The sequence below is a fragment of the Pituophis catenifer genome, unplaced genomic scaffold, assembly GCF_029215685.1.
Source record: "Pituophis catenifer annectens isolate HBS135680 unplaced genomic scaffold, rPitCat1.0.hap2 SCAF_1, whole genome shotgun sequence".
NCBI classification, from domain to species: domain Eukaryota; kingdom Metazoa; phylum Chordata; class Lepidosauria; order Squamata; family Colubridae; genus Pituophis; species Pituophis catenifer.
The window spans coordinates 349543235-349556000 of record NW_027256881.1 but is presented as its reverse complement, the minus strand read 5'-3'; the positions used below and the strand labels follow the sequence as shown (position 1 = coordinate 349556000).

The 12766-nt window shown below is 39.3% G+C and overlaps 1 protein-coding gene across 1 annotated transcript; it reads left to right on the top strand.

Moving 5' to 3' along the window:
* Positions 1 to 3693: 3693 nt before the first annotated feature.
* Positions 3694 to 12398, top strand: LOC139312759 (vomeronasal type-2 receptor 26-like; the record flags this gene model as incomplete). Its single annotated transcript, XM_070937819.1, has 3 exons — positions 3694 to 3831; positions 5003 to 5060; positions 11542 to 12398. Coding segments are annotated over exons 1-3 (1053 nt in total), but the record flags the coding sequence as incomplete, so codon positions are not given.
* Positions 12399 to 12766: the final 368 nt, after the last annotated feature.

Below are 12766 nucleotides of genomic sequence, written 5' to 3'. Positions count from 1 at the left end.
TTTGAGGCATGTTGTCTGGCCTGATTAAAAGACTTGATGAACCTCCAGATTAAGAGGCTACTTGAATTAGAGGGCCACGAATTAAGGTTTGGATGGTACGGTTATTTATGGTATGATAAAGTTAAAGTTAATGTTTATTTATTCATTTATTTATTTTGCCACATTTCTATTCTGCCCCACTCCCAAGGGACTCTGGGCGGCATAGAATGTTGATTTTAGTAATCACTTTGCTAGACGTGCCATACTAAGAGTTTGGAATAAATATAAAACAAGGTTCTATACGAAGTTGCCTCTTTGGGTGTCCCCACAAGAAGCTTTTTTAAGAAAATAAATGGTGGCGAAGGCAGACTGCTGGACGTATGGTAAAATATTATCTTTCAACTCTGGTGAAGATACATTAAAGTTGAGGGAAGAACTTGAATTAGAAGGTTATGTTTGCCATTGGGTTACATATCAAGAACTGAAAGAATAATTTAAATAAAACAAAAAAGAGTTGTGGGCTTGATTTTGCTAAGAATGAATTGGAAATCTTACTGTGTGGTAGTGATGAGCATATTATTGCTAAGATTTATAAAATGTTATTGAACTTGAATTTGGAAAGTGACCATGTAAAACATTGTATGATTCTCTGGATAAGGAATTTTGGATATAATATGATGCCTGAACAATAGGAAAATATGTGGATGAAAGGTTTAAAATTTACACTAAAAACAAAAATTTTATAAGATCATGTATCGCTGGCATTTAACACCGGATAAGTTATGCAGAATGCAAAAAGGCATTTCAAATGAATTTGTAAAGGAAAGAAGGAACTTCTACCCTTTTATAGTGGTAAGTTAAGAAATTTTAAGAGTAAGATTCATACTATAATACAGAATATTATTAAAAAGAAAATAAAAATGAAACCAGAAACTTTTCCTTTGGGTTTAATGGAAAAAGACTTGGAGAAAAATTTTGATCTTATATATGTTGACAGCAGCAAAACTATTATACGCACAAAAATGGAAGGACGCTTATGGACGAATAGCTACAGAAGCTGATGGAGTTGGCAGAAGTGGCAAAATTGATCATTTTGGTTAAAGGAAAGAATATAAATATCCTTTGTTTCCACATGGAGACCACTTCTGAACTTTGTGCTTGAGGTGGATAAAAATGAAACTTTGATTTTGGGTTTTACCGATTAGATTGATATGTTTTTATAGAAATGGATAGTTTATATTACTATGGGAAGACAAAAAGTTGTGGTTTGATGTTAATGCTTTGTTTTTTTTACTGCAACAGAGGGAGTCGGAAGTCAATGTTTCTTCTTTTCTTTTCCCCAATTTCTCCTCACTTTTCTCTCCCTCTTTCCCCCTCAACACACTCTGTCTTCCTATTTACTTTTGTATTTTCTTTTTTATCTTATAACCTAATAAAAATGTTAAACTGGAAAAAGATGTGTTTATTATTTCAAGGAGGAAATTTTCTTATTTTGTTCCTTATTTTATTTAGTTTATTTTTAAGGAAGTGTTTTAAAGGATTGGGCTCAATATCAGTGTTTCTAAACATATAGGCTGTTTCCTTAGATGTTTGAGGCTTTATGGAACTTCTCTACCACTACTCAATTGTTTTTGAAATAGCAGGTTGGAAGTGGTCAGTTTTGAGTTGAGCCAAGAATGATGATGGCCATTTTGAGATGCCTCTAAGGCCAGCCCCAGGGATGGTAAATGGACCTCTCTCAAGACCATAAGTCTGGGGAACCCCACAGTCAACTGTGAAATGCCCTCCAGAGGCTCAGACACAGAGGTTGCTGTGCAGCAGGAAGGCTGGTACAGTAGTAATGATCCCAACTGGCCCTGTGACTGAATCCTCAAGAAAAGAGTTTCAGACCTGGCAATTTGGGGAGCAGCACCCCAAAAGACCGAAACAGACACCCAGATGACAACTGCTACCCTTAGGGTACAACAACAGAAATTTGCAAGTCTAGTCAAAAAAATTGCAGTTAATATCCTGAGATACTTCTTCAAATTACTGCATTTTTCTGACTATAAAACAAATCGGTGCATAAGATGCACCAAAGATTTCGAAGAGGTAAGTAAGAAAAACAGGTTTTTGCCCTCCCCAGTCCCCAGGAGCACTCTGCAGGCCTCCCAAACCCTCCGTGCACCCTGTTTTTGTGAAAAACGGGCCCATTTCTCACAAAAATGGGATGGGTGGGGCCTCGGGAGGGCAAAACTGACCGTATTTGATGTATAAGAGGCACCAACATTATCACCCACTTTTTTGGGGGGGGGGAGTGTGTCTTACACTCCAAAAAATATGGTACATTTCTGCCTTGTGCCACTATTCCCAAGTAGCCCACCTATTATCTGACCAAACTAGGGCAAAATCCAAAATCCATCTTCTGTGCAGGGGTCACTTTCATGAAGGTCAACAACACAACTTCCCCATGACTCCACCTGCTCTGTGAATTACAAGAAGAGACACAAACATGTTTTCCATTCTGCTGCATGAAGCTGTTGCTAAGGGGACAGGACACTGGCTCTTCCCTGCAATTATCCAAAGAACAGATACATTCTTCATGTATCCCCTGTGGATTTCCAGACACAAAGAACTTCCAGGATAAAACCTGCTTTAAAAAATATCTCTGAGTTCACCAGATGGGGGGGGGGGGCAGAACATTTCACCTTAGCCTGTCTTGCAAAGAGCTCACTCCTGGGTTTGAAGAGACTCCCATGCCTTTGTTTCCTCTATGGTCACAGCCCAAACACAGGTAAGAGGAAGCATGGTTGATATAAATTTGTCCTGGGGACATCCAGGTGGCACAGGTGGTGTCTGATCTGCTAAACTTCCAGTGAGATTTCAGGAGAAACCTTCAAACCGGTTTCTGCATAAACCTTGATTTCTGTTCTAGGAAGGAAGGTGATAAGAATGACTGGCAGGAGTCATGCTACTTCTGTTGGTTCTGATGCTCTTCTGGCTCCTGGCTCCAACTACAGTGAAGAGGCTGCAAACCATTTGTGTGCTCAGGCATTATATCCCATTAGAAGAAAGCTACTATAGGCCTGGTGATCTCATTATTGGTGGGAATTTGCCCTTTGGAACTATTTTAAAATCTCCTGTCCAAGACTTTAATACTATGAATCTTCATGTACATAATGCGTAAGTTTCAGTTGGAGGAGAAACTTATATATAAATGGTCTCTTTGCTTTTAATTCTGGGACCCTTTTCAGAAATAATCCTTCTAGTATTTTGCACTGTCCTGGTGTAGTTCATATTTTGTGCTTTTCTCAATAAACTACCAAGTTGTTAAAATAGGGTGGAATTCTCAACCTCTCCACAAGAAAAAGATAAATAGCTGGCTTAGTGAAGAACTCGAATTATAATATTAACCCAAATAGTAACTTGTTGTTAGAAAACTCAAATCAAAGTTCAACACTAACCCTAACCCTCACCCCAAACCCAATAAAATTTGGGAGTTGCTGCTCCAACACTGCCCCAAACAGTGAAGCAACACACAAGCTTTCCTGTAATGTTCCCCAATATTTTTCTCACTATAGGCTCATACCTGGTAACTACCAGCAGTTCCTTGCATTGATGTTTGCTGTCTCTGAGGTCAATAAGGATTTTCTTCTGCTCCCCAATTTCACCCTTGGCTTCCGCATCCATGGCCATTTCCAGAGGGAGATATTTATTTCCATCAACAGCCTCTCCATGCTCTCCTCACGAGGCCAAGTGGTTCCAGGTTACAAATGTGACCTGCAGGACACTCTGCTCTCCATCATTGGGGGTCTCAGCTCCAAATTCTCAAAGCTGATGGCTTCCATCTTTAGCATCTTTAAGGTCCCACAGGTAAGAGTGCTCCCTTGGATACAATATGGAGTAGAATAGACAAAGATCACAAGCACAAACATAAGCCAAGACGAAATTAAAGGTAGTTTGGGGAACGCACATCATGAGCCTGTGACTCTTCCTTTATTCTTCATAAAAGGGTACCCATCATTTTAGTGATGCTTATTCTCTGTATCAGGTTGTTGGTTTCTTCTCGTGTCTTCTTGTCTTCTGACATACCTGAACCAGTCAAGATGTGTAAGGGGTGGCTCTCCCTAAGAAGGGAAGGAGATGAAGCTTGCCACTCAGAGTCAGTCACCCTGACTGGTGGAGCAAAAGCCACACAATGGTGACTCCCATGGTTGCCCTAAGACTTTACTTTGTCTTTAAAAGATGAATCTAATTTTTTCCAGCTCGGGGTTGGCTTTGAGTTCTCTCAGGGAGAGAGAAGAGTTTATCCTTCCTTCTTCCGAATTAATGCCAAGGAATCTCCTCAGTATGTGGGTTTAGTCCAGCTCCTCTTGTATTTCCAGTGGAACTGGGTAGGGCTTTTTGCCCCTCAAGATGACAGGGGAGAACATTTTATCTCAACTTTGATGCCAATGCTCCAGAAGAAGGAGATCTGCCTGGCCTTCACAGAAAGGTTGAAATCAGATGATCTTCAAATTATAGCAACGAAATTAGTTCTCAATTTCCAGACTTGGTCAAAAACTGAAGTGATTATTCTGTTTGGAGACTCTGATTGTAGTGTCAGGATACAGACATTTTTGTTTGTCCATAAAAAAATGAGGGAGACAACATTGCAGAATGTTTGGATCTTAACCTCCCATTGGAAACTTAGTGTGGAGGAAACTGAAGACATCTTGCTATTTCTAAAGACTTTCCATGGAGTCTTGCATTTCAGGGACCACACTGGGGATGTCTCAGAATTCAATCATTTTGTTCTGTCTTTAGACCCCTTGAACCCACAAGGGGATGTATTTCTCCCTCCATGGTGGGAAATAGTCTTTGACTGCAAGATCCACAAACCAGGCAAGATCCCTCCAAAGGGGGAAAAACAATGTACAGGAAAGGAGAATCTGCAGAATCTGCCAAATTACGTTTTTGAAACAAGCATGACAGGTGAAAGTTACAATATCTACAATGCCATTTTTGCTGTGGCACACGCTTTACATGCAATATATGGACCCAGAGCCCGACCGACCATGATGAGGCTTGGAAAGAGGATCTCCAATGCGGAGTCATGGCAGGTAATTTCTGTGGCTTCCTTAGAAAGGAAAACATATTAAAAGCAATTATTAGAAAGATATGAAATAAGAATAATGTTTTGTTGGAAGAGTTTGGAGAGGGGGAGAAGAGAAATAAACCAAATGAGCTGTCCATAAGATCCATAGAAGAAAGACCTTCGTAAAGTCCTGAAAGGCTTCAATGGTTGCCAGAGTTTCAGGAGGTAACCATGACAGGGAGTAGATGTCAGCTGAGAGCAAAAGAACAATCTGGCTGTGTTTGAGAAAGAAGCTTCCAGAAGTCAGTAGAAGTCCTAGTTGGCATATTTGCAGAACACCCTCTGTTTCCCTCAGCATGGAACCCAAATCCACCTTGTAGAAAGACCCTCAATTTGTTTTAACCTTGATTTATGTTTCTATCAGTTAACATCCTGTTTGACCCCACCCAATTTGTCCAGTTTTACATTTATTGTACTGCTCAGGTTGTAGTGTGAATGCAGCAAAACTTGATTCACCTGAACACATAAAGAAGGACTCAAAATAGTCTTAATGGGTTGTTTGTCTCAAACCCATCAGACTTTTCTGCATTAATGGATAGACGTTGAACTTCTCTGAACAGTGAAGAGAAAAACCAGGGCAAGCCGTTCCTTTTCCTTGATGCCCATTTCATCAGACATTGTTCTTGCTCTGTTCAATTCTCAGGCAGAGAAAATCAGAGGAATTGTACTCTGTTCTCATACAAATTATTTCATTGTTGCTAAAGTGAATTTATCGGTTACAAGACCCCAGGACAAAGTAAATATTTAAACTACATGTAATCAAGTATTACAGGAGGAAAACCATATACGACCTCGTAGACGACCCTCACTCTATCAAGGACCTTGGAGTACCCATCTCAAATGATCTAAGTGCCAGAGCTCACTGTAACAACATTGCCAAAAAAGCATTAAGAGTTGTTAATCTAATCTTGCAAAGCTTCATTTCTGGTAATATTATACTGCAAACTAGGACATACAATACCTTTGCTAGACCAATTCTTGAATACAGCTCATCTGCCTGGACTCCGCACTGTATTTCAGACATTAATACAATTGAGTGAGTCCAGAGATATTTCACGAGAAGAGTCCTCCACTACTTTATGCTACCAGGCTCGAAATCTTGGGATTAGACAATTTAGAACTATGCCACCTTCAGTCTGACCTAAATGTAGTATACAAAATTATCTGCTACAATGTCCTACCTGTCAATGACTACTTCAGCTTCAACCACAATAATACACGAGCACACAATAGATACAAACTCAAGGTAAACCGCTCCAAACTCAATTGCAGAAAATACGACTTCAGCAACAGAGTGCTCAATGCCTGGAATGCAATACCTGACTCTGTGGTTACTTCCCCAAACCCCCAAAACTTTAACCTTAGATTTTCTACTGTTGACCTCACCCCATTCCCAAGACGTCTGTAAATGGCGTGCATAAGCATACCAACAAGCCTAATGTCCCTGTCCTAATATTCCTTTTTATTTAATCTTTTCATGTATCCAAATTTTGTTTATACTTTTACCTGTTATCTTATATATGATTGACAAATAAATAAATTTAATTAATTAATTAATTTAAAAAATATGATTAATTTTGGAATGTGGCACTAAAATCTTTCAGTGTACTTATTCTGATAAAGCTGGATTTGAAGAAACCATGATACAAAGGACCAAAGGAAAACCATTTGTAGTTTCAGAGTTAAATATTTGGTGTTACTGCAGATTCCTCAGTTCTTCACCAAGAGAACTCCTCTAGCTTTTCAGACATGAACTCATCTTCTCAAGATGGTCACCATGTTCTGATAGAAGCCATAACCGTAGCTCTAGCCCCAATACTCCTATTTCTGAAGGTCTCCTTTCTTTCAGATTCTTCCCTATTTGAGGAATGTGCAGTTCAACAACAGTGCTGGAGAGGAAGTCTCCTTCTCAGAAGATGGACTGGGATCTGCTCGTTATGATCTTCTCAACTGGGTTTTCCTCCCCAATCAATCTTTTCTCCCCAAGAAGGTTGGGCAAGTAAATCCTGAGGCTCCCCCAGGACAAGATTTCACCATTAAATCTGATGGAATCGTCTGGGGCACAAAGGTGAGCTGCAAGGAAATGTTGTAAATTCAAGGAAAGATTCATTCTCTTCTTGAGATGTACAACATCTTTCTAACTGGCAAAATAATCAATTGAGTCAGAAACCTTGGCAGTCGTTTGGTGTAAAATCAGCTTTGCATGTAACATATTTGATGCCTGATTTGTGTCATTCCACAAAGGGTTAGCCTTGGGAACAATGTCTGCTTGAAATGCAGGATGCAATTACAGCAAGCAACAGTGATTTCCATGGACCATTGATGCTCAGTAGTATCCTCATGGTTCTTTTTTTAGAAATGCTGTAGTTCAGTCACAAGCCTTCCTCTACAGCCAGAGATCCCAGTTCCAATCTCCAACATCTGATGGTAGGTTGGGAGTGCCAATGGCCTGAGTCCCCCAGCACCTGTTCCTGGTTTTTGATAGATGGTGGCAATCTATTTCTTAAGAAGAGAATCTGAAGATAGAAGGAGGAATAAAAAAGGGAAATAGGAATGAGGGAAAGAATGAATGCAGCAAGTTCATTGTTTAAGTAATTTCAAATATTTCTCTTTCAGACCATCCCCTTTGCCAGATGTGGCACAAAGAGGTGCCATGCAGGAGAGAGGAGAAGAGTTCCAGAGGGCGAGCAGGTTTGCTGCTACCAGTGTGACCCTTGTCCAGAAGGGACATTTTCAAATCAGACAGGTAGAGCAGACTTCAAAAATAGATCTTCCAGGATCAAAGAAGACATTCATTAAATCTATTTTGTTTATTGTGATCATTTTTTTTATTGAAAAAGTTTTTCAAATACAAATTTTTCCCCCTTTCCCCCCTCCCCCCCTCCTCCCTAACCCCCCCTCCCCCTCCCCTCCCCCCATGGCTTCTTCAAAATAAAATCATTAATATCAAGTTAAATAATACTTTACCAACCTTTTACACCACCCCCACATGCTAACCATTTCTTTCTAACATTGTTATTATATCCCCTTATACTAAACATTTCACAGCAACCTTCAGCTATAAAACTTTATAATAATTCCTAATTTGACATTTATTCAACTCTTAATCTACCCTTATCCTCCACCCCCAAACATATATCTCTTAATTCAGATCTTTTACATATATTCATATCTAAACATAACCTCCCTTTTACTAAGCTAAACAATCAGTAACCTAACCTATCTCCACCCCTTTTCCTACAGGTCTACCCTTCACAATATTTTAATATCTTTGTTCTTCTGCCCACACCACTAAAAGATATTTCCATATATAGACAAAATCCTCAAATGACTTTAAATTTATAATCCATATGATATATTCTGTGATGTCTTTCAACTAGATTGTTAATTCCATCACCCATGTAAGGGTAACATCAAATTCTAATTCCAACAGTATGTTTGGTATCTTCAATTACCATCTGCCCCCATCAATAATAAATGTTTTCATTTATCAAAAAACCACCCGAGTGACTTTATATTTATATTCCATATAGTGTCTTTTTGAAGTGTCTTTCATCTAGATTATTCATTCCAATCACTGTGTTAGGGTAACAACCAGATCTTCTGCATGCCCCAATCCCATAGTTCTCGTGCCTTATCGCTCAGCATAAACATAATCCATTTGTCAAAGAGTCCAAAATAGAAAGTTCCAATCCACTCAGTTAGAGGCCATCTTCCACATCCCAAAAACACAGCACTGCAGAGATCTGTTATTCTTCTCAAAATAGTATTAGTCAATAATTTGCCGCAGCTATATTTTCATATTAATCGTCTCTTAAGTAACTGGCAATAGACTGTTGTTTCGTCTAAAATTTTTTAGCTTTGTAGAACCTGCTTCTTCTTTTCTTAACTTTTTGTGGTTTAGATCTCCATCCTGGTTGCCTTTCTAGGACTTGTATATCAGCTGGTTGATTTCCATGCTGGTCTGTAACTTGATAAGACATCACATTAAAATCCAAAGCCGCCTCTCTTATATTTATAGGTAATCCAGTTATAACCTCTGAAGGAGAATCCAAAAGCGGCTCATCCGAAAAGGCCTCTGTGATTTGTTGTTTTTCCATTACCTCCATCTCCATCTGCTTATCCTGGGTTTCAATCTCTTGTTCATTTTGCATTTCTTTATTCCCCTCCTGTCCTAACACTGATGACATACATGGAGATGTTGAATCCTTTTTAAGAACCTTGTAGTAAAATTCTTCCGCTTTTCCAACAGTATTTAATTGATATCTTTCTCCTTAGTATCTCAATATTATACCAGCTGGAGCATCCCACCTAAATGGGATGTTTTGTTTCTTTAGCTCAGTCACCAAAAATCCAAATTCCTTTCTATCTCTTAACATCTTAGACGGCAGCTCTTTATATATCCAAATCTTCCTTCCATGCATTTCAAGAGTGGAGTTAAAAGACTTTTGCACAATATCGTTTCTTATTCCTTTATCAGTAAAGTAAATCACCACATCTCTAGGCAACTGCCTTTGCTTTGCCGCCCAAGAATTTACTCTATAGGCCTTATCAATCTTACATGATACCTCTTCAGAACTAATCTTTAAAATCAAAGCCAGAACCTCAGCAGACATCTTTCTCAAATCTTCTCTTTTATCTTCCTGTAATCCCCTAATTCTGACCGCAAATTCCATGGACCTGTATTGCATCATTGTAATTTCTTTTTCAGTCCTTTGTTTTATATTATCTGCATTATAAGTCTCATGGTTAGCTTCCTTTTTAGACTTTACTTCTGAGCTCATGTCTTGAATATTTATCAAATCATTTTCAATTCTTTGTATTTTATTGTCCAAATTATAAATCTTATGATCAGCTTCCTTCATTTTAGACTCTAATTCTAAATTAATATCTTTGTCCATCTTTTTAACTATTTCTGAAAAGTTTTCAAAGCTGTTACAAACTGTTGTTTCAAATTGGCATATTTTTATTGTACCAACTCTTTAATTTCCTGCCTAAATTTTTCAAGATTCTGGTTCACAATATCATCATGTCTTGCCATCTCCTCCAAAACAAATTCTTTAAAACCATTCTTCTGATTCTGCAAGTTCAAAACTTGTTCATATGGTTTGTAAATGGGGGAGGGTCCCCCCACTGCTTGTTTGTCTGGCTTTCTCATTTTTAACCCCATCCTGCCACACAGACAAATTCTTTTTTTAAAAAAAGACTTCTCTCCAAACAGTATCAATATCAAGTCTCCAAGAAGGAAGAAACATAAAGTAGAAATTTTTCTTTTCAATTCTAGCCAGCGCTCTTATTTTTGCTACTTTGTAACTTGTTAAACTATTCAGGCAGAAGGACTTTCGCTTTCAGCTTTCTTCTTCTCAAGCCTCAGTCAGTCACCATTTTAAACTTTTTTTCCTTCGCTTTTAAAATCGCTTATAAAATTGTTAGAAATATTTGCGATTTAGGGTCCAAAGTCCAGATCTCATCCTCTTTGTTTAAACAATCTGTTAGTTTTCAGTAAATGGCTTGGTCCCGTCGCCTAGCTCTGCAAAGAGCAGAGTTCTCCCGAAGCCCGGAGCAGCGGCAAGGAAAATAGGGAGCCTCATCCTGCCTTGTCCCCAAGAGTAAAAAGAAAACTCTGGGGACTTCGCAGAGGGCTCTACCTGCCCTCGCCTGCACTATCTCGCATTTCCTTAAGGAAATGGAGTTTTTCGAGCCGCCTTTCAGCTGTAAAGGCAGCTCTTTACGGGCGACGGGGCTGGCGGTCTCAAAGGACCGTCCGACGGTGACCTATTGTGATCATTTTTGATAAGATTGAGTTCTGTTTTCAGCATAACTTTTCAGTTGATGGATCTAAATTGCCCTGGCCACAGAAGTCACCTTTCTCAATCCTCAGCAGTTCCATGCAGGATAGTTTTAGGGCAGAATTTATGAATCTCCAACTTGCATTTCAACTCCTCCTGTAATATCTGATTGTGAAACCCAAATTCTAATCTTTTCCTGAGGAAGTGGGGTCTTCAGTCCAAGCTTTAATTCTTATTACTTAATGCATGCTTCATCGATCAATACTATCAACCTCCGAGGAAATAGACCTGCCAGAGAAAGAGGAGATTCATCTATCTGTGCCTCTTTGATAGAGTAGGAGCAATCAAATAAGTGTGAATGAACAGATTTGAAGCACAAAGCAGAGAGGTTAAGGCAAGGATAATGTACACATAAACAAAACAGCAACATTCCTGGATAACAGGTCTATCGATCTTCTGTGGGTTCCATTATAAAGTAGGGAAGAAAACAGGCAGCAATCTCAAACTGAAACCCACATTATTCATGGAATTACATAGTGAATGAATAGCTGGAATTGAAGTAATCCTCGTCACTGGCTAATCTATCCTAGAATCATTATAAGTGCAGCATGATTTGCTTGAATGAATGAATTCTTAAACAAAGATTCTTGATTTCAGATGCTGCTCACTGTGAACTCTGCCCAGAAGACCAATATCCCAACAAGGACAAGGACCACTGCATTGCCAAGAAGATCCACTTCCTTGCCTATCAAGACACCCTGGGATACACTTTAGCTTCTCTCGCTCTTTTTCTCTCTGTGAGCACATCTGCAGTCCTGGTGATTTTCTATAAATATCATGACACACCAATTGTTAAAGCCAACAACAGAGAACTCACCTACATCCTTCTCATCTCCCTCCTGCTCTGCTTCCTCTGCTCCTTCCTCTTCATTGGTCAACCAGGGAAGCTCACCTGTCTCTTCCAACAATCTGCCTTTGCCATCCTCTTTTCCCTGGCAGTTTCCTCTGTGTTGGCAAAAACTGTCATGGTGGTTCTGGCCTTCATGGCCACCAAGCCTGGAAACAGGTCAAGGAAACTCTTAGGAAAACCACTGACCAAGTCCATTGTCTTAGCCTGTCCTCTGGTCCAAGCAGTACTTTGTGCCACCTGGCTGACAACTTCTCCCCCATTTCCTAACTTGGATTTCCACTCCTTGTTTGGAGAGACCATCTTGGAATGTAAGGAAGGTTCAGCTTTAATGTTTTACATTGTCCTCATCTATCTAGCTTTTTTGGCCTTCATCAGTTTCACAGTGGCATTTCTAGCTAGGAAATTGCCTGATAGTTTTAATGAAGCCAAGTTCATTACTTTTAGCATGCTGGTCTTTTGCAGTGTTTGGATCACCTTCCTCCCCACCTACCTGAGCACCAAAGGGAAGTCCATGGTGGCTGTGGAGATCTTCTCCATTTTGGCCTCTGGGGCTGGTCTCTTGGCTTGTATCTTTTTTCCCAAATGCTACATTATTCTACTGAGGCCCGATCTGAATTGCAGAGAAAATATAGTAAGAAACAAAAATGTCTAACTAATGCAAGGATTGGCCTCATTTATATTTGTCTTTGTGGCATGTTTAGAATGTAATAGCTTTCTAATAAATGATGACGTGAAGGACAAATTCATCCATAAAAGAATTCCTTATCAAGTTCTGTGACTGCTTACAATATTCCTGTGGTCAGACTTTTGTTTGCCATGTTTTCAAAGTGTCCTTAGTGAGGTCCAGTGCCCTGTATGGAAGGAAAATTTCTTGTTAAAGATGTGTTTATCATCTTTATGTGTTGGATATTTCTAAGTTTATATGGCAAAGGAAAAAACCAAGAATCTGATACAAACTACTGCAAGATGCTC